This window comes from Brienomyrus brachyistius, chromosome 3 (assembly GCF_023856365.1).
Source record: "Brienomyrus brachyistius isolate T26 chromosome 3, BBRACH_0.4, whole genome shotgun sequence".
Taxonomy (NCBI): Eukaryota; Metazoa; Chordata; class Actinopteri; order Osteoglossiformes; family Mormyridae; genus Brienomyrus; species Brienomyrus brachyistius.
In genome coordinates this window covers 1206159-1227416 of record NC_064535.1, presented here as the reverse complement: position 1 = coordinate 1227416, position 21258 = coordinate 1206159, and the positions used below count along the sequence as shown (strand labels likewise).

The following is a 21258-nucleotide window of genomic DNA, read 5'->3' as shown; positions in this document are numbered from 1 at the left end:
ATCTCAACAATATTTTTATAAAAATCTGTGTCTGTAATCAAAAAACTAAACATACCAAAAGTCTTGTATTTTGTTTTCTTACTTAGGGTTAAGGTTAGGACTGGGTAGGGTTAGGGTTGTCATTGTTGTGATATGTGTGTGTGTGTGTGTGTGTGTGAGTGAGAGAGAGAGAGAGAGAGAGACAGGGAGAGATTAAGGACGGGCTCCATGCTGCTGTTGCCCTGCACAGATGAGACCTGGAAGCACCTCGCCGGGGCCATGGAGGACCGGCAGCAGCAGCTAGAGGCTTCATCGCGCCACCTGGGCCTCTTCCAGGCAGCTGAGGAGCAGCTGGGCCAGTGGCTGGCGGAGAAGGAGCTTATGATGGGCGTCCTGGGACCTCTCTCTGTGGACCCGAACATGCTCAACACCCAGAAGCAGCAAGTGCAGGTATGCCCCCTGCCCCCCCCTGCCCCAGGGGGTAGCCTACTCCACCAGTCACTGACAGGCTCCACCAGCTTCCCATTGGTTGCTCTTCCCGTCCCCAAGGGGTTAATCCAGTCATCAGCTGACAGCACTAAGTAACCCCACCAAAAGAACCTTTCAAAGACCTCCAGCAGTTAACGGAGGTCTGGATATTCGGTTCCCATGGCGATATTGAGCATAGGCCTGCGTGACAGCATGAGGACGGTATGCTCACTTATACTTGAACTAGTTATACTAGTTAGACAAGGCAGAGCATGATGACACTAAGTGCTGTTGGAAGTCATTAATGGATGGATGCATGTATGTTTCTAAGTTGCACTTTTCCTCTCTGTGCTCTGCTAGATCCTACTGAATGAGTTTAACAGCCGCAGGCCACAGTACGAGCAGCTGAGCGAGGCTGCCGACGCCATTCTGAGCACCCCCGGCGAGCAGAACCCCTCATGCGGTTCTGTCAAGGATCGGCTGGCCACCCTCACCCAAAAGTGGCAGGCCCTGACGGGCCAGCTGGCCCAGCGGTCCGAGCGCATCGACCAGGCGTCCAGCAAGAGCGCCCAGTTCCAGGGCCTGCTCCGGAGCCTCAACGACAGCCTGGGCGCCCTGGGCAGCCAACTCCAGGAACAACAGGCACTCAGCAGCCAGCCCGACGCCGTCAAGAAGCAGCTGGAGGCCGCTAATGCCATCTTGGCCCAGCTGCGAGATGAGAGGAGGAGGCTAAAGGAGGCTGAGGCCTTGTGTTCGGAGCTGTCAGCGCTGGTGAGCGAGGAGTACCTGCAGGAGGAACTGAGCCGGCAGCTGGAGGCGGTCAGCAAACCCTTGGAGCAGCTGGAGGAGAAAGCGGGTGAGTTCCTGTACATCCCCAGCGCTTTTCCGCTCAGTCAGCAGGCGCTCATGTCCAAGACGGCTGATAATCCACCGTAAGCATACAGTCGCCAGGGAGGTAGCCTAGTGATCACTCCGTGTGGAGATCAGTCAGACACTCCGGGTTCCTCTCGGGTTCCTTTTAGTGGGTCATACTGAGTTTAAAATCTTTCCATAGTGCGCCAGCATGGAGTTAACCGCACACTAAAAAAAAAAAAGGTAATGAAGTTACACTGATTACCCTGTTTGTTCTGACCTCTGTTCATGTCAGGGGTGATGTGCTCATTGGCAGGGATAAGTCACTTCATGCTTTTTAGATAACGATCGCTCTTCCGATGAGACAACATGGCTCCTTGTACGCAAGATAAATTCATAAGCCAACAAAGGCTATGTAGAGCTTAATTGAATGTAATTGAATTTGATTTAAAATATATATATTTGAAGTTATGAAAACATGTTCCATTTGCCAGTAGTGGTTGTACATATGTATGCCCTAAGAATTGCATTTTGTATCTTACAGGAAAGAAGATCCAGCAGCTCAATTCTACTTTTGCCAGCTCCAAGCAGTTCCATCAGATGTCCAAAGACTTCCAGGTGTGGTTGGATGAGAAGACGAAGGAGCAGCGACGGCCTTGCCTGGTCTCGGCCAAAGTGGACGTCCTGCGACAGAGCTTGAGAGAGCAGGACGCTTTCCAGAAGGGTCTGTGTGAGCAGGAGACACCCTACGAAACCATCGTTAAGGAGGGTGAGGCGCTCTTGCAGAGCACGGAGGGTGCTGAGAAGGTGGCTCTGCAAGGGCAGCTCTCCTCCCTGAAGTCCACCTGGGACGACGTTAGAAAGACCTCTGCTGATTGCATGGAGAAGCTTCAGACGGGCCAGCAGAGGGCGGAGAAGTTCAAAGAGCATGTGGAAAAGCTCAGCACCTGGATCGAGGAGTGCAAGGCCAGCGTGGACCAGGTGAAGCTTGGCATGGAACCTGCTGAGGTGCATATTTCCTCCACGCGTGTCAGAGAAATCCAGAAGGATCTGGATAAGCACCGGGGGGTCGTGGAGATGATGAACAGCGCTGCCAATAGCCTGCTGGAAGTGGTGAACGCAGACAGGGAGGTCATTGAGGATGAGAAGACGTCCATCAACAAGAGAGTAGATGGCGTGTCAGAGACGTTACAACAGAAGAAGGAGTCTTTGAACAAGATCAGCCAGAAGCTGAAAGTCTTCAATGAAACCAAAAAGGAGGCCAGGAGTCAGCTGGATGGGGCTCGGACGCAGATGGAGACCCAGAGTTCCCTGGGCGTTCAGGCCTACAGTAACAAGAATCTGACCAATATGAAAGCCCAGCAGAAGGCATTAGCTGGTGTCCAAACACAAGTCGATTGCCTCAAGAATCTGGCCCAGGAGCTGGTCATAGATGTTCCAGATGCCGAGGGAGTTACTGACCTCCTGCTGCAAGCTGACAGCCTGGAGAAGGACTTTAGCTCCATCAGCCGGGAGATGGAGGAGAGGTGCTCCTCCCTGGAAGGCAAACTGCAGGGCATCGGGCACTTTCAGAACAGCATCCGCGAGATGTTCGCTCAGTTTGCCGACCTGGACGATGAATTAGACAGCATGGCGCCAGTGGCACGGGATCTTGACACACTTCACTCACAGCGGGATGACATCAAGAGCTTCATCACCAAACTACGGGAGCTAACGGTGAATGCCCTTAACGCTTCCAAAAGCTGCAAGACCATGCTGGAAGACGAGGCCTCACCGGACCTGCTGGGCCTGAAGCGGGACCTGGAGGCTCTGAACAAGCAGTGCGGCAAACTGATGGACCGGGCAAGAGCCAGGGAGACCCAACTGGAGGGCACCCTCAGCCGCATGCGGGAGGTGCACGGGCAGCTCCAGGAGTTCATGGAGAAGCTGACGGAGGCTGAGAGGCAGGAGGGCTGCCAGGAGCCGGTTGGCATGGAGACCGAAATCATCAACAATCAGCTGGAGGCCTTTAAGGTACCGTAGGATATCATTATGCCATGAGTCATTTGCCTGGTGTACTTCTTAACTGGGTTCCTTCACACATAACAGCTTCCATATTAAATGTACCATGGGGGGTGGGGCAGGGGGGCTGATGGTCACTGGTCACATGATGCTTGTGGCGGGGGAGGGGGGGGGGGATGGGGAACAAGCTGCAGCAGGAGGCAGATGTTACTGTCGTAGCCTGAAGTCAATAATGATGATAAAGTTGAGTGGTGTGTGGACGCACCATGCTGTTCTCCGTAAAACTCTGCCAGCTGGAGATGCTTCAGTTCTTCAAACTGTTCGTTTGCTTGCCTGTTTACTCGCTGGTGACACTCAGAACGTCCAGTTCTGAATATCTAACATCCTGAGCCGATATCCGGCTTTCTGAGGAGAGCCTCCAGGGCTCACGTTTACAAGTTTAGATTAATCGGCTCACAGTTGAAATTTTTGTAAGATAAGAAAAAATTATCATCAAGTAGAACGAGCAACAGAAAATAAACAGGCAGCCTGGAATTTTCTGTTAGTATTTTCTCTGCTTCCTTCTCTGTTTATCCATTCGTTATTTTCCCATCCCCCTCTGAAAGCCAGTAAGGGGTGGCTGTAAAAGCCCCCTCCCCTGAGTGAAATGTCCATTAAAGAGGCTGAGCAGTCCCCCCGCAGGATCCCCACGGATGGCAGTAATTGAACTCTCCGGTGCTGCCGGTCTCGCGGCTGCGCCCTCCGCTGGTCCATCAGGCACATGCAGGCCAGCCCCGGGGGCCTTCACTCCTCTCTTCCAGCAAGCATCTGGTTGCTGGTGAAACACTCTCCTGCCCTGGGCTATTGTTGCGGGTGACAAGCCCCAGGGGCAGATGGCCATCAGCATGGTGTCGTATGTTAAACAGCCTCATCCCGGTCTGAGGGGGGCGGGTGACTGTGGGCCTTTAAAAGAGCCCCCGCCCCAATGAGGCGGCCCCGCGGACACCTCCGTTTGTCTGAGGAGGGCTTTGTTACGATGTTTGGCCTGGCCGCTAATTCGCTCATTCTGCAGCATCTGCTGTGCCGTTATCCTTTCTAGACCTTTCTCCGGCTCACGTCTGCTCAGCCTAGAACAAGATGGTTTGTGGTTCACATTAAAAAAAAGTCTGATTAAGGGAATCTTGTTCCTTTTGTATATTCTTGGCCTGGTTTCCAGAATTTTCCCTCCGGTGTCCCCTCACTAATAGATCACTGATGGATGATTGATTATGTGGACTTGGACATACTGTAACATCGAATGTTCTGGAAGGAGAAGTGCTTTTGGAGAGACATATCGTGAGGGTTTCTCAAGCGCCCGTGTGTATTCCCGTGTAGCCGTCTGGCAGCGCTGCCCTGGAACGTGTTGCGGTCACTATCCCTGCCACTCACGACATCAAAGGGCATCAGTGTACATATGTATGGATTTATATGGTGCTGAAGGGGACGCAGGAACATTTTGGAAGAATTAAAGCTCGCATTTATTATTTTTATTCCCGGGGGGGGGGGCTCTCATACGCACTCCGCTGCTGTAATCCCAGCGCCACCTTCAGCGAAGTTCACCAGGGTTTGCTTGGCTTACTGTCGTCCTTCTGCTGGGTGTCTGAAGTCTCTCTTGACATTCAGACTGATTGTACCTACAGTTTTTTGCAGTTTTTTTCTTTGATTTCTTTGCCAAAGTCTAGTGGTCTGAATCACACTGGGATCATTTTTGTGTTGTGGTCGATGACACATGATTCCCACACAGTCAGGGGCCCTAATTCCTGCCCCTGTCTCCTGTCCACCTCACTGTCTCCACCTTGTGCTGCCTGGAAAGTAACATCTCAACCCAAAACTGCGAATCGGCATCCTGACCTGTTACCCTATTATCCGCATCCAGATTCCCATGTAAGGGGTCTGTCTTGAGACAGTTATCCCATAAACCGTGTCTCAGTGACCAGCATGCCCTGCTTTGATGGAGGACGGTGGGGGGGTGCGAAACATGAATGAGGGGGGAGGAGCTACAGGGGGACGCCTGCTCACCACGGCCTCTGCTGTTTGAATGGATGGATGTTTGGATGGATGGATGGACGGATGGATGTTTGGATATATGGATGGATGGATGTTTGGATATATGGATGGATGGATGGCTGTATGGATGGATGGATGGATGGATGGCTTCAGGGCAGTCCCACGCCCGACTGTGCTCCTCGCTCGCATTCTGTCGGCTCAGCTGTCCAGTCCTGAAGTACAATGGCTGCTCTCAGTAGCGCCCATTGTTGTTGGGGGGTGAGGCTGTCGTGTGTGAGGGCTTGGCTTGTCAGACCAGCTCCTCGCTCACAAAGGCAGCCCGCAGCCGCATTCTCCCTGACCTCAAGCGCAGCTTTTGCAGCAGTTTCAGTGTTTTTTTGTTGCTTTTTATAAGTGTGAATTCTCATGTATGCTTATAAAGGGGTTAGGAGACCCTGTGTGCCCGCCGCCCGCCGCCTGCTTGATGCTGAAACCGTTGCTGCGTTAAATAGAGATGGCAGTAGTGATAAACATTTTTATATTTACTTTGTGTCGTGAATCTATTTTTTAATTGTGTGCTTGAACTTTCTGGTGCCGCTGGAATTTTGAGCTGAAGATCAGGGGGGTTCTAGCTGGATCAGGCCAGAATGGCTTTGGACCAGCCTGCCTGGATTATGTCTGGGAGTGTGGGATTCCTCCACTGAACATCCTCTCCCATAATCCCCCCCCACCCCAACAAGCCTCTCTAACTGTCACTGACAAGCACCCCCCCCTCCAGTCCTGGGCAACAGGAGGCACCTCACCTCTCCATTTGAGCCATCGAGTTGCCTCATGACGTCTCCACCAACGTCAGTGCCAGAACCACCCAACCACCCCCCCCCCATTCTTACCTCCCTCACACAGCTTCTGATCACACTGGAGGCAGGGGGTGTGCAGATTTTCTGGTGTTAAATTTCCGGAGACCAGCCTTGCACTCTGCATTCCAGGTAAATCAGTGAAACCTCTAATCCGACCCTGGCCACCACTGGAAAAACATTGAAAATGGGGGAGGGGGACTGTTTCTGCCCCCTGTGAGGTCACCGGTAATAAAAAGCTGCTCCATCCACCTTCGGGAAAAAAAGAGATGATAAACAAGCCAGTTTTCTTTACCTCCCACCCCACGCTGTCCAGCAAGAGAAGACAGATCACACCGGGTGAGAAAGATGACTGAGGACTGAAGTCATTTGGGCGGCAGAAGAGGCAGGACAGGGGAATTAAAAGGGTCAGACGTCCACCAATCAACATGTGCCGGGCCGCTGCGAATAATGGGAGGAGGCGGGGCCTGCACGCTCTGCCAGGAGTGAGCCTGTCATAGCAGGGAGAGCCAGGCCGTGCAGGCAGCGGAGAGGAGCCCTTCTGTGTGTCTGCCTTTTTTTCTTCCTCGGGAACCTTCGCCGGTCGCGGAGTGGCCTTTGTTTACTAGAACTGTCGGATTAGAGCTTGAATTTGCCCCACCGACAGTGCAGACTCTCCAGGCTCCCCCAGGATGTCGGGGGCTTTTCAGGAATAAGGCAAAGTGAGGAGGCAGCAGGGTGGAGGACGGCGTGTGGGAGGAGACGGACGCAGCGTCTGTAAGGTGCATGGAGGAGCTGCCTCTCAGGGGACAGTGGAGGGGGACCTCCATAGATCCTGCTCTATCTCTTATAATGAGATAGTTATATTTTCCGTATATATAATTTATAACAGAATATATTTTCTTTACCGAAGATGTACAGTGAAAGTAAATAGTCTGTCTGGTCTCAGTTAATAAATTAAAGTTTATTGTGTATTAAAATGAATAATTATTGATAGTGTTTAGTTATATGTGCATTTGATTTTCAGTTGGACAAATGGCACAACTTTTGTAAATGTTTATATAAATGTATAACGTATTGATAGCGTTATATTTAAAGCTGGTCATGAATGTATTGTCCCCATTGCCTGTGTACTGTAGTTGACAGTGTTGCACTGATTAGGAAGGCGTTTACCTCTACATTAAGGTCATTGGAATGAACTGAGCTTTCGTGGGTCTCACCATCATGGGGAAGCCCCTGAGCAGGCCAGACTGTCTCCGGCAGAACCCGTCCTGTGTGGGACAGGCGGACGAGGAGGACCTTAACATGGAGGACTGCTATGTGCCCCAGAGGTCCATCTATGACACGGTGCGGCTGAACGAGCAGATTGACTCTGGTTCTAAGGGCAGCCTGGCATCGCGGCACTTTGCTGGGACGCTGCCATACAGCCAACGCACGCTGGACATGCTGACCCTCTGCAGTAATGGCGCCCTGTCCTCCTCCAGTGTCTTTGACCTGCACGGCCGCGAGGCTTCCGGTGACACGCTCCTGCACAACGGCAACGGCGTCTGTGTCTCGGGGATGGTCCTGCCCTGGCAGGTGCAGGCGCTCCACCCTCCTCAGCAGGGCCGCCGGCGCTCCTGGCGCACTGTCGCCCCCCCCGCCCCCGGCAGCGGGGGGCGCAGTTACCCGCGGGGTGGAACAGGCTCACTGACGTCAGAGGATGATTCGGGGCTGTGCAGTCCGACGGCAGAGCGGGGACAGTGGGTACCAAAGGTAGCTGGGATGGACACTGGCACCAGGAGCCTGTCTTCCGCAGAGGCTCTGCCTGCATCTGACGACCTCCAGACAGGCTGCTCCTTCAGCTCCGGGCAAGAAGAGTTCCCATCGAAGTGCGTCCAGGACACCACTCCCACATCTTCATACTACATTGTGTCTCCAGACCAGGAAGTGCCATGGGAAAACTGCACGCCTGGCATCGCCTGCCGGACTGCTGACAGGACTGAAATGGGTGGAAACTATGGGTACGTGTTAAGTGGGATTTCGCCACTGCCATCTCCTGGGGTACATCAGTGCCTGGAATATAATGAGGTGCCCACCATGGAGCTTCTGGTGGGCCTCCCAGACGAGGATGACTCTGAGCTCATCAGTGTGGTCGTCACACAGCCAGAGCCCTGTCCCAGTTACGAGCTGCTGCCCCAGACGGCGTCTGTCGAGGAGGGAGGACCGCGTGCCCTGGAAGGGGGAACCCAGGAGTACGACATGCAGGATCTGGAGGACTTCATCCGTGCGGTGGAGAGGGAAGCCTGCTTAGCCAATGGCGGGAACCCGATGTTTGGGTCCGTGGTGGAGGAAGAGATCGAGCGTCTCTTAGCAGCGCTGTCCACATTTCCTGAAATCAACCTAACGGACTTTCCCCCTCCACAGGTACCCCTCATATGTCAGACTCCGGGAGCTGGGAGACACCCAGAAACCGTCGGTTTTGGGCAGCCTGAGTGAGCTGGTCCTGGGTGCTTTTTTGGTAGTAGGATGTGTGGATTGGGTTTGTCCTGATATACCTCAGATCTAGGCCTTACATCACGAGCGTGCAGCCGGCCGGGCTCCTCCCTGGAGAATCTCACCCAAACGTGCTGTCGTCCAGTAAAATGCGTAATTGCTGTTTTTTTTAAACGCCATTCCTCAGTAACGCTCCTGTGACCCTAACGGTCTCTTAAAGAACTGATATGGTATTAAGCTGCCTGCTCACTCTGCAGGACGTCATTTCTAAATGGTTTGATAGGTCTTTATTTGTTCTGTCATTTCTCAGCACTACAAAACACACCGAAGATGTCCGGACTGATGCTGTTACTTTAGTCATGGTTTGAGTATTATAATCGAGTGCATTTACCAGTTATTCAACAGTTTCTGTTTATGAACTTCTTGCAACAATAATATAGGAACGTGACTGAATTTTAGCATCACATTAAACAGCTAAAACAGGTTTATATGACATTGGTAGCTGAGCATAAATGTTGTATCTCCGACTAAACGTCACTTAAAGATGACAGCATGGGGCTGTGACACTAGAGCGCCTTTAAGTGTCACTGAAAGAAACAGACGTTTTCTTTCCGGTTTCATCCTCATCTGCTCTGAGGCTTAAAGAAGGTCTTTGGTTCCAGGTTTTCCAGAAGGAAGAAATTGAACCACTGCAGGCTAAGCTGCAGGACTTGAACCAGCTTGGTCAAGGTCTTATTCAGAGTGCTGCCAAGGGCACAAGTACGCAAGGCCTGGAGCGCGACCTGGAAGACGTCAACACGAGATGGAACACGCTCCACAAAAAGGTTATCATTCTTCTTTGAACTGCTAAGTCATGTATATATAAGAGTCTCAGGCATCCGAAAAAATCCTTCCATAATGCAAAACTACTATCCCAGCCAGGCTGATTTGTGTTAGAAATCAAGACATGTACAAACGCCCCAAAACTCACTTATATGGCTGTGTTTCTCTGAAACCTGTGCGCAGGTCGCAGACAGGTCAGCCAAGCTGCACGAAGCCCTGCTGCATTGTGGGAGGTTCCAGGATGCTTTGGAATCCTTGCTCAGTTGGCTGACAGACACAGAGGAGTTGGTAGGCAGCCAGAAGGCTCCATCAGCAGAGTTCAAAGTCGTCAAAGCTCAGATCCAGGAGCAGAAAGTGAGTGTTTTTTCGACCACACACCAGCAATTAATAAGCTACAGCGTGAATTATGAAGATCACAGTCCGGTAAAATTATTCATGTGGAGTACGAGTTGGAAGCTGAATTCAAATACGCAGCTGAAGTGCTTTACTGCGTGTATTTTCACATCTGCGGTAATGAATGCCGTTAATCTGAACATCTGACTCCTGTGTGGCAGCTCCTGCAGAGACTGCTGGATGACCGCAAGCCCACGGTGGAGCTAATTAAAAAAGAGGGGGCAAAGGTGAGCGAGCTTGCAGAGCCGGCAGACAAGGAGAAGATTCTGAGGGAGATCGAGAGTCTGGGCCAGAGGTGGGACAGCCTGTTGAAGAAGGCAGAAAGCAGGTCGGTACACGGGCCACCGGCGTCCTAGTCCAGAATCCCAATGTTAGGTGTAATTGTTCGGAGTTTCATTTTCTGTTCAGCTACCTGTTGTAATATTTAATGGGATGGGTCCCTTCTACCAAGCATGAAGTAGGACATTTTTAGCACTGTGCCTAGAATTGTTTTTAGGACAGACGACTCAACAATTGTCAAAGAGGCAAATGCCAAAGGAATGATGGGCGTAGCGTTACTCATACTGCATTTTTCGTGATCGAATTACTGCAGACATAAGCAGCTTGAGGGCATCCTGGTGGTGGCCCAGCAGTTCCACGAGACCCTGGAGCCCATGTTGGAGTGGCTCAGCACTATGGAGAAGCGACTGGCTAACTCCGAGCCCATCGGGACCCAGACCGAGAAGCTGCAGGAGCAGATCACCCAGCATAAGGTGTCTCGCTTTCATCCTCACCGCTCCCAACTTGACCTGGTTCATTTTGTTTCCCTTGTGCTTTAATTTTGTGGTGCTCTCCATCTTCCCGGATGATTTATTTTATTTCTGTGTATTTTAGTTACCATTCTCATAATCATTATGAGTTTGTTTGTGTTGGTTTTTAGTTCATCATTTTTTGTTTTCTTTTCCATTCTTGTTTCCTCTTGCTTTGTCCTCCGGTCTCGGCTAATCAGGCCTTAGAAGAGGAGATTATGAGTCAGACTAAAAGACTGCACCAAGCCATCAGCCTCGGTCAGGTGCTCCGGACCATGAGCTGTATGGATGACAAGGAGCTGGTCCAAGCGAAGCTCGATGTCGCTCAGACCAGTTACATAGATTTGCAGGACAGGTGCAGGCACAAGGCTGAAATGCTGCAGCAGGCCCTTTCCAATGCTCATCTGTTTGGCGAGGATGAAGTGGCCCTCATGACCTGGCTCAGCGAGGTCCACGACAGACTGAGCAAAGTGTCCGTCCAGGACTACAAACCCGAAGTTCTAGAGAAACAGGCAGCGGAACAATTGGTATTTTTGATATTGTTTTTGTGTTTTTCAGTTTTGTTCTTCATTCATCTCCCAATGTTTTGGATTTTCACCAATTTTCTGCTTTTGCCTGCTACCTTGTCTAAGAGTTGGTGTGATGTTTCTTATTCTGGCCACATTGTAGGCTCTTCATGAGGACATTGAGCTCCGGAAGCAGAACGTCGACCAAGCGGTTTCTAATGGGTTAGAACTGCTGAAGCAGACAACAGGTGAGACAAACTTAGAAGACGAGGTTGATGATCTGAGGTTTAGCAGCCAGCTGACCAGGGTTTTCCAGATCATCAGCATGCATGTTAACTTCGAGGTGTCTGATGTCTGAGTGCTTGTTCAGATGTTTTTACTTGCTAAAAGTAAAAGTCTCACATTAAAATATAATAAATGAGTTTTCCTCCCAATGTAGGCGATGAGGTCATTGTTATTCAGGGGAAGCTAGAAGGAATCAAGAGCAGATACGCGGAGATTGACACGATGAGCAGCAGTGTTTCCAGAACTCTCGAGCAGGCCCTCTCACTGGCCATCAAGCTGCAGCACACCCACGAGAACCTGTCCGTGTGGCTGGATGGGGTGGAGGCCGAACTGAAGGGTTTTGGAGTGCAGGATCTGCGGGGAGAGCAGCTCACTCAGGCCCAGGAGCGGCAGAAGGTCTGCTCTTCAGCTGGCTTGTGCTTTGCGTTGACTGGGTATCTCTCACCATGTTGATTAGTGTGCTGTGGTAGACTGTGACCATATTTAATGCACTGGTTTGCATTTTCAGACCCTCGTTAGTGTGATTCAGCAGTAAATTAGGTATAAGCAGGATTAGTCAAGGTAAGCAGACTAGATCTCTCTACAGTTATAACAGGATAACTTTTGCATGGTAGAGGGATTGCAACTACGGGTTGAAAGACCGGACCTTTGAGACATGAACTCCAGCATTCTGATATCTTCTGATCTGTCGCCTGTTTTGATTTGATTGGGAGCTACTCCATGCCTCCAGAGGAGGGCAATGTTCTTGCTGTTACTGAGAGAATGAGTGGGGAGCAATGCAGGGCTGAGATGACATCTCCTACTGTGTAGGAGCTCCTGAAGGAGGTCAGAGAGCACAGGGCCGAGGTGGACGCCCTGAACGAGGTGAGCGGCACCCTACTGCAGCTGGTGCCATGGCGCGCTCGCGAAGGCCTGGACAAGATGGTGAACGAGGACAACGAGCGCTACGGGCTGGCCAGCGACACACTCAGCCAGCACGTAGCACGGATTGATGCCGCCATCCTGCGGCTGCAGCAGGTGAGGGGGCCCCCGAGCACCCGGGGGGTGTCTAATGAGGGGTAAATAAATAAACAGGGGCACAAAGGCCCTGCTGCGCCCCCAACAAAGAGAGCCCGTCGATCAGAATGCAAATGGGCCTTTTATGGTGCAAATCCCGCCTGTATTCAGGGAACAGCTCTGCTCTGTCTCATCTGGGAGGCTGATGGGAGCCTCCGGATCTGCCACGGGCGTGAGCAGGGACCTCGCTCTCTGCAAATTTGCATGTGATTATCTGCTTGTTAGGAAGGAGAGCCTGTGCACTGTGTGTTTTGGCAGCCAGATACGTAGCAAAGGCTCCATGTTTTCAGTAATGAAGTGGATCTTGTGTGGCTCAGTGAGTTAGGGCGTTGTGCCTCTGATCAAAAGGTCACCAGTTCAAATCTCAGGGTCAGAATGACGATCACCGTCGGCCCCTTGACCACCAGTTGTACCAGGCTGATCTTGTTTTCTAAAAAAACAATAAGTAAAACTTCAAAAAACAACTTTGTTGAATACATTCTCGCTTTGTGGTCGTCCCCCTCAATCAGTTTGAAAGTGCGGCCCACAGTGAGCTCCGCTGGTTGATTGACGCGGAGACAAAGCTGTCCTCGTTGGAGGTGATCAGGCTCGAGCAGGAGCAGGCCACGGCCCAGCTACAGACACAGAAGGTGCGTTTCCCATGTGTCCAATCCCGGCTGAGGGCACGCCGGTGGCCTGGAAGTCCTGCCTTGAAACGGAACAGCCCATTCTGCTTTGATCCAACAGAGCTTCTCCTTGGACATTGTGAGGCACAAGGACGCAGTCGATGAAATCGTGAAGACTGGCGACGTCATCATGAGCACCAAGAATGAAGAGGAGAGGAAACCCCTGAGGGTATCTGTCACGATGCATCGGAATATCCATCCTCATCTTCAAGGAGACGTGAGAAAATCAGGGCCTTATATAAACAGATATTTTCTTTTTACCCAGGACATCATCCAGACGCTGGTTGAGAAAAGCAGCACCGTCAGTCAGCTGAACTCGGACCGCTGTCTCCAGCTGGAGCGAGCCCTGTCACTGGCTGGCCAGTTCTGGGAGACCTACGAGGAGTTGTGGCCCTGGCTGCAGGAGACCCGCAGCAGCTTCAGCCAGCTTCCAGTGCCGGCCATCGAGTACGAGATTCTGCGGCAACAGCAGGAGGATCTGCGGGTACGAGCATGCAGCCGGCCGGGCTCCTCCCCCGCGAATCTCACCCAAACGTGCTGTCCTCCAGTATAATGCGTAATTGCTGATTTTTTAACGGCATTCCTCAGTAACGCTCCTGTGACACTAACGGTCTTCAGTGCTCTGTGAGTGTATGTGGGCAAGGGGCCGGTTCTCCTCGCTCTTGTGACAGGCATGAAGCGGATGTCACGGTTTAATAATGCTGACCGTAAACGTGAGCTCACTACTGCCCTTGGCCTCGCGGTTAAGCCACGGTTTTTTGTCATCCTTTATCCAGTTGTGTCTGGCATACTTGTAACCACATTCCATCCCGCCCCCCCCACCCACACAGCAAATGCGAGAGCTGATCGCAGAGCACAAACCCCACATCGACAAGATGAACAAGACGGGCCCACAGCTGCTGGAGCTGAGTCCTGTGGAGGGCCAACGCATCTTGGAGACGTACTCCACTGCTGACCAGCTGTACAGCCAGCTGAAGGCTGACGTCGGGCAGAGGGCCGCTGCTCTTGACGAGGCCATCTCCAAGTCCACCCAGGTCACCACCCTCCTCAGCCCTAACCTTCTGTTTTCCAGAGCAGTGTGCTTCCTGTTCTCCCAGCAGGCCGCTTCCTGTTCTCCCAGCAGGCCGCTTCCTGTTCTCCCAGCAGGCCGCTTCCTGTTCTCCCAGCAGGCCGTTCTGTTGGGTTTTTTGCACTTGAGTGCGTTCCTCTGACTGTTGTTGAAACACTTTGGTCTCGGTATTTCTTTAACTTATTCTTCCTGATTAGCTGCTTCTCACAATCCCTTGTGGGCACCATTCCTTTCATTGTGGTATATTAAGGCCCATTGCCTTTGCCGTCTGCCTTGAAGGTTCCGTCGTTTTACAATGACTGCCTCTGCTGGCCCGAGCGTTTCCTTGGAATGAGAAACACTGACCGCTTTGGAAAACCTCCTAAACACATCAGTTATTACTGTGTCTGATAATCTGTCAGACAGAACATGAAACAACAACATTGTGGCAGATCAGTCTTATCATCATCTCATTAAACTCTGCGATCCTTTGCTGTACAGGGAAACCTTTATGAACAGGGAAGGAACCGGCAGCGACTTTGTGAAAAGTTTGGCCTTTAGTGCCTTTTTTAACGCAGTCAGTTTATACCATGTATGAGCTTCTATATAAATGAAGCAGACAGTTGTAAAAATTAATTTCCCACATTTGGATCTCCTTGAATTTCTTACAGCCGTAATTTTCTTTGTGTGATGCTAAGGGGTTTAAGGCCAGAAGGGTCTCAGTCTTTCACCATAAATTAAAAACAGAATGAATTAAGGATTGTGAGAAGCTGTTTTGCCAGCGTGAGGTTCTGGCTGAGAGGCCAGTGGCAGCGATGTATGTAGATGAATGAGGAATTTACTGGATTTTAAGGTGCTGTTTAGATTGCCAAAGACTCCAGCTCAGTGTGTGAAAAGTGCAAATAGGAAATATACAAAAATGGAAAGCTACCATGCTGATCCACGATCAGATTTCCTAGCCCTAATCCTAAAATTAACCTATATAAATGGGTCTTGGTGCAAATCCAGTGAGCACTCAACCAATCCACAAAGCCAAAACACAGAAGCTTCATTTAAAATTCACTGGTGCATCCAATCAGATTTGTGGGATAGGCACTGATTGGCGTAAATTGCAGGGTGCACTGCGTGCTGGATCATAGCGATAATGTAAACCGATATATAGGGTCGCCACTGAGCTGGCATGGTAATGATTGGTGGTTCAAAGTTCAGCATCCTGATGGTGTGACGGCACGGTTTTCGCTCCTGACCCGGCACAGTTCCATGACAAGATCGATCCCATGCTGGAGTCCCTGGAGCGCATCGCGGAGCGACTACGCCAGCCCCCCTCCATCTCAGTGGAGGTGGAAAAGATCCGGGAGCAGATTGCAGAGAACAAGGCCGTGTCGGTGGACCTGGAGAAGCTGCAGCCGGCCTACGAGACCCTAAGGCAGCGTGGAGAGGAGATGATTGCTCGCTCTGAGGGGGTCGACAAGGACGTGTCGGCTAAAGGTAGACCTCCGCTTTGGAGTTTCTCTAAATGACAGGGCAGGCGCTGAAGTAATTAGTGTGAAATACCACTGTTTCTTGTAGGATTGAAGGTCGCAGGTGTGTCCTATACCTGCTGGAATGTGTCGTGCTGTCTGTGTAAGGTCTTGCTTTTACCTCTTGATTATAAGCTGTGAAAGACAAGCTGGACCAGATGGTGGTCCTCTGGAATGACATCCAGGCACTCATGGAAGAGAGGGAGGCCAAGCTCCTCGATGTGATGGACCTTGCGGAGAAGTTCTGGTGCGACCACAGCGCCCTTATCGTCACCATCAAGGACACGCAGGACCTTCTGAAGGAGATGGAAGAACCAGGGGTGGATCCCTCAGTGGTCAAGCAGCAGCAAGAGTCTCTGGAGGTGAGCAGGGGAACTTTCAACTGAATTATGGTCCTTTGAGGTTTTCTTTTTACTATATGGGGGAGGGTCCAGTCCAGCCAGGTTAAATTATGCTTCTCTTTTCCTCTCAGTGTTTCAAGGAAGAAATCGATGGACTCCAGGATGAGCTTGATATTGTTCAGAATCTTGGAGCAGAACTCCTGGCCGCCTGTGGGGAGCCAGATAAACCTGTCATCAAAAAGAGCCTTGATGAGGTAATGATGTCATCAGCGAAGGACCACAGATTTACACCTCAGAAAGAATCACCTCCTATTCATTGTATGCATGAGATGATATGATAGGGAAAACACATGCAGGGCCATTCTTGTGCTCATCTCATGATACAATGGCCACTTTTCCACCAGGTGAACTTGGTCTGGGAGACACTGAACAAGATGTGGAAGGAAAGAGTGGACCATTTGGACGAGGCGATGCAGGCTGCTGTGCAGTTTCAGGACGGCCTTCAGGTAAAGTCACAGCTGCTAAAAAACGGTGCTGCTTGTGGCCCCTGTGGAGGCCATCCCCAACTCTGCTGTTGTTGTCTTCATCTTATTTAGGTGTCTTCCTCTGTGTTTTTCTGCTTGGGTCTTGTCTCTCCCTCTTGATGTTGTCAACGCTTCAAAGCTCTGTAGTCCTTGCTGTAGTCGTTGATCAGCGTGATGATGAATGACAAGGAGTCTGCCCTCTGTCCATGATTAAGCAAACAATCAGCGTAGGTCTGAATCTTAGATAATCCCCACATTGGTGCTTTTTGCACTTTTTAAACACATTAATCAGGACCGACACCATAAGTCTTCAAAAAGCTTCAGACTGGCAGTTCAGTATAGACCCTGGGACAGACGAGTTCACACAGAACTGCTCCTTATTTATTAAAAAACAAGGTTTATTCATAACTTTTACTAAGTTTTGAAGTCTTTAACAATGGTTGTTTTCAAGAAGATATACTGGTTTACTAAAGTAAGTAGCTGTTTTTTTCCCCCATTTGATATTTGTTTCCCATTTGAAAATCTTTGCATTCTAGCACTTTCTCCAACAGTGCAAAGTGGAACTTCAGTGGGATGTGACTGGTTCACATTTATGTGGGCGGTGGAGGGTTCAGACTGGATGAAGGAGCACAGTGAGGCTTTTGCTCGAAGGCTCATTGCGGTGTTCCTTGTGCTGTGCCCTTGTGAAGGAATGTATCTCCATCCGCAGGGCATGTTCGACTGGGTGGATATCATGGAGAGCAAACTGGATTCCATGTCCCCTGTTGGAACTGATCTGGAGACAGTGAAGCAGCAGATCGAGGAGCTCAAGGTATCGTGTTTCCTGCAAAGCTACCATGACCATGATAAACAAGAGCCTGCACAAGCCATTTTATGTCAGAGGTTTTAATATGCAAATCAAGTGAGTTATATATAATATGACATTATGGGATGTTTGCGCCCTGTTTCGTTGCCGGTGTGTGTCAGAGGTCACAGTGTGCGGCCTGAAGCTCCATGCCTGACGTGCTGTACTCTGTCATAGGAGTTTAAGTCAGAGGCGTACCAGCTGCAGATCGAGATGGAGCGACTGAACCACCAGGCCAGCCTGCTGCTGAAGAAGGTCACTGAGGAGATGGACAGGTCTGCCATCCAGGAGCCCATGACGGAACTCAAGATGCTGTGGGACAACTTGGACGAGAAGATCATCAACAGACAGGTGTGCTTACCCAGATATTCATGCATGCTGCTTTTTGATTGGATCTCCTGGTTTTCCTACTTTTTTCGCTGTTTGTGTGACGTGGTTTTTAATTACTGCAGCACAAGCTAGAGGGCGCTCTCCTAGCACTGGGGCAGTTCCAGCATGCACTGGATGAGCTGCTGACGTGGATGACCCACACAGAGGAGCTACTCAATGAACAGAGGAAGACCAGCGGTGACCCCAAAGCCATCGAGATCGCACTCGCCAAACACCACGTACGTTTCAGTCCATTTCATTTTCCAAATTACTAGCAGGAAATTCCGGTTTGAAGCCGCTGTGTTTAGGTTACATGCTCCTTCTTTTGAAACTACTCGCTACTCACAAGTCTGCTGTGCATGTGAAGTCTGAACAGTCAGAATGGTGACTGTAGGATCTTTATGATCTCACATATTTGTTTGGAAAGGACCGGGAACCGTGCTGCCCGTTCACATGAAAAAGAAATTAGTGCCTTAATTTAGTATTTAAACCAAAGTTATAAAATTGAGGGCATTGTGCCAAATAAATAAATAGCTATTATGACTCCATTAAGCTTTCTGTTTTTTCATCAAATAAGGAAATCGTAGGTCTCTGGAATTCTCCCATAAGCCTTAGCTATATAGCCAAGATCAACAGCAGGCGCTATCCAGCCAGACCGGACAGAAAAATCTCCAAGCTCCATCTCCTCCAGGACGTGGTCCTGCCTTTAGGGCCAATCAGATTCACAAGAATGAAGCACGCTGTAGGTTAACCATTCCTTGGGTTGGCAGATGTGGGATGTGCCCTGGCAAACAGCCACTAGGGGCAGTACTGTGCAGTGTGTGTGCTGCACTCCTTGGAACTCAGGCGTGTTTTGCAAGCATGTGCTGTTTTCCTTTAGTATTTACTGTGATGTGTTGCTCGCTTTTCTGGGAAGTCTGGGCTGCACACTTGTGATTCAACTCTGATCCAGAACCATATTTGAGAAGCACTATGTTTGGATAAGGTGCTGAATATCTCCATATGTCTCTATAAACCGAAGCTTTTTGAAAAGATAACGCTACCAGCACTGATGCTCCAAACCACGTGATGGCTGGGAAGTGGTGATAGCACATGCATTATTGTTGTCATTTGGCCCTTTGCATTTCTAGGTGCTTCAGAATGACGTGCTGGCCCATAAGAGCACGGTGGAAGCAGTCAACAAGGCCGGAAACGACCTCATAGCGTCTAGCGCCGGTGATGAGGCAAGTAGCCTGCAGAGCAAGCTGGAGAACCTCAGCCAGCGCTGGAATGCCATCCTGGAGAAGACGGAGCAGAGGAGGCGGCATCTGGACACAGCCCTGCTTCAGGTGCGGCTTCCCGAACCCCACGGGCACTCGGGCTCTGGCCAGATGCCACGACTTTCCCGATTTGCTTTGGGGTGCTGGAATTTTGGCTGCGGGGGTGTGGATGTTGAAGCCTGGTTCAGTTCACAGTTCTTTTTATCCTGGCCGGGTTCTTGACATTGAGTCAATGTTTTTGGCTGTATAACGGATCGAAGGCCTGGAAGTGATTGGAGGAGTATTTCGTACATGTGGGGAATTTTTGGAAGGCTTGTTATCGGAGGTAAATCTGTGTGTTGCTGTAGCAATTGCGTTGTTAAGGAAACAGGAATGCTTACAAGACTTGGAATGTATAAATGGCCTTCATCGGGAATCAGAAAAATGATGCATTGGCTATTTTTAGAAAGTTTTGAAATTAAAAGTTGGGGAAATGGACTGAAACCCGCAGTATGTGCCAAAAAGTAAACAGCCCAGCTGATTTAGAAGCAGGCAGGTCACTAAAATTGATGTATAAGAGTAAAACAAAGGAGGAGCTCAGAAATGCAGTGAGTGTGACATGACTGTGCTGTTCAGCCTGTGAATTCTGCAGGTTAACAGGTTACGCATTAAGGCCCCCGCTCGCCTGGGCCACCCCGTCGCCATGACGCTTTGTTTCCGTCTCGACACAGGCCCAGGGTTTCCATGGCGAGATCGAAGACATGCAGCAGTGGCTGAAAGACACGGAGCGTCAGCTGTTAGCATCAAAGGCGGTTGGAGGCTTACCAGAAACGGCCCGCGAGCAGCTTAACGCCCATCTGGTACGTATTTAAGGATATGAAAGAGCTGTTACAGATGGCTGATGGGAGACACCACCGGCTCTGGCTTCCTCTGGAGTGTGAAAAGTAGCTGACGTCACAAATAGCCAAAGAAAAGCACACGGCAGTGACCCTCTAGGCGTGCTGGACAGAGAGTGCACTGGATGACCTCTGCCTGACAATGGCCCAGTGGATTTTTTGGAAACAGTTGTGCATTTTCTTTCCTTTTTTGTTCCTTTGCTAGACACAATGACCTCAGACACTTACGGCTGAGATTGATGGATTAGCTTTGGCCCTCACACCGGAGGCGGGGCAGAGCTCCAAATCATTCAGATGATAAAGTTATCAGACCGTTACGTGCAGCGTAACATTACTCATCATTATGGGGCTCTGTTAACTTTCTCTGGTTAAAAAAAAGCACTCTCTGGATTGTAAAACGGCAACAAATCTACCTGATTAAACATGAAACCCTTTAATAGAAACCACAGCAGATACTGCCTTTGTTTACTGCAGGCTGTAATCGTGCCATGTGACGGAAACAAATTCACTTCTTTTATGTCATGCATGATGACCTTCAGTCTGGCAATGAGATCTGAACGTCTCTGAGTATTAATGAGCATCATTAATATAAATATGGATGTAAAACGGTGAAGATGTTTAGAGAGACATCAAGTCTTAGATGTCTGGGTGGTTTATAGGTTATAGGCATATCAAAGTCTGTCTCTTCTGCTTATTCTGTATATGTTCTTATTGTATGTATACATAGAGTTATTACTGAAACTAGATATTGAAACAATCCTTAGTTATTCAGTAAGGCTTATGTAGTAGACTGTGTTTGTATTTGGATGCATGGATGCTGTCTCTTTAAGGAATGTGCAGTGTAGAGTACTAATTAATGCAGGGCGCCTGTGTGGAGCCTCATGATTTTTCTGATGTATTTGACCGTGTCAGACTGTGTTTGTGTTCGCCTGTGTTTGACTGCGATTTACCGTGTTTGACTGTGTGTGACCGTGGTAGACATGATTGATTTTGTTCAACTGTGTTTAAATGTGTTAGATGTGGATAGAACTGGTTCTCAGTTGAACAGAGTGTATTGACTCAATGGATTGTATTTGCATTGATTTTCTTGGCTGTGTCTGTCCTCCTCAGGAGCTGTGCAGTGCCTTGGAGGCCAAGGAGGAGCTCTACCAGCAGCTGATGCTGAAAGGTCAGCAACTGCTCACCAAGACCCCTGAGGGCCAGGACAGCAACACCGAGCTGGACCTGAGGAACCTGCAGGAGAAGTGGGAGTCCGTCCAAGCCAAGATGGCGGAGAGGAAGGTTCGTGTCCCTCTCCTCTGTCGTTTCACTCTCTGGGGGATGGCTGTCCATGTTTGTGTGGGATGGGCTG

The 21258-nt window shown here is 50.1% G+C and overlaps 1 protein-coding gene across 13 annotated transcripts in view; it reads left to right on the top strand.

Annotated features, from left to right (window-relative positions):
- dst (dystonin) overlaps positions 1–21258 on the top strand; it is a 128759-nt gene that overhangs the window by 89474 nt on the left and 18027 nt on the right. For 12 of the 13 annotated variants that reach the window (XM_049007803.1, XM_049007799.1, XM_049007789.1 and 9 more), the window contains 25 exons: positions 230–429; positions 808–1303; positions 1844–3312; positions 9275–9436; positions 9618–9788; positions 9989–10155; positions 10420–10579; positions 10816–11142; positions 11285–11369; positions 11561–11802; positions 12217–12423; positions 12972–13091; positions 13189–13296; positions 13393–13611; positions 13958–14161; positions 15432–15663; positions 15831–16057; positions 16168–16290; positions 16441–16542; positions 17270–17371; positions 17582–17755; positions 17857–18012; positions 18904–19101; positions 19743–19871; positions 21018–21188. In XM_049007803.1, the coding sequence (XP_048863760.1) occupies positions 230–429; positions 808–1303; positions 1844–3312; positions 9275–9436; positions 9618–9788; positions 9989–10155; positions 10420–10579; positions 10816–11142; positions 11285–11369; positions 11561–11802; positions 12217–12423; positions 12972–13091; positions 13189–13296; positions 13393–13611; positions 13958–14161; positions 15432–15663; positions 15831–16057; positions 16168–16290; positions 16441–16542; positions 17270–17371; positions 17582–17755; positions 17857–18012; positions 18904–19101; positions 19743–19871; positions 21018–21188 (5951 nt within the window). The remainder of the gene's footprint in view (positions 1–229; positions 430–807; positions 1304–1843; positions 3313–9274; positions 9437–9617; positions 9789–9988; positions 10156–10419; positions 10580–10815; positions 11143–11284; positions 11370–11560; positions 11803–12216; positions 12424–12971; positions 13092–13188; positions 13297–13392; positions 13612–13957; positions 14162–15431; positions 15664–15830; positions 16058–16167; positions 16291–16440; positions 16543–17269; positions 17372–17581; positions 17756–17856; positions 18013–18903; positions 19102–19742; positions 19872–21017; positions 21189–21258) is intronic. The other variant, XM_049007802.1, reaches the window with a different exon arrangement.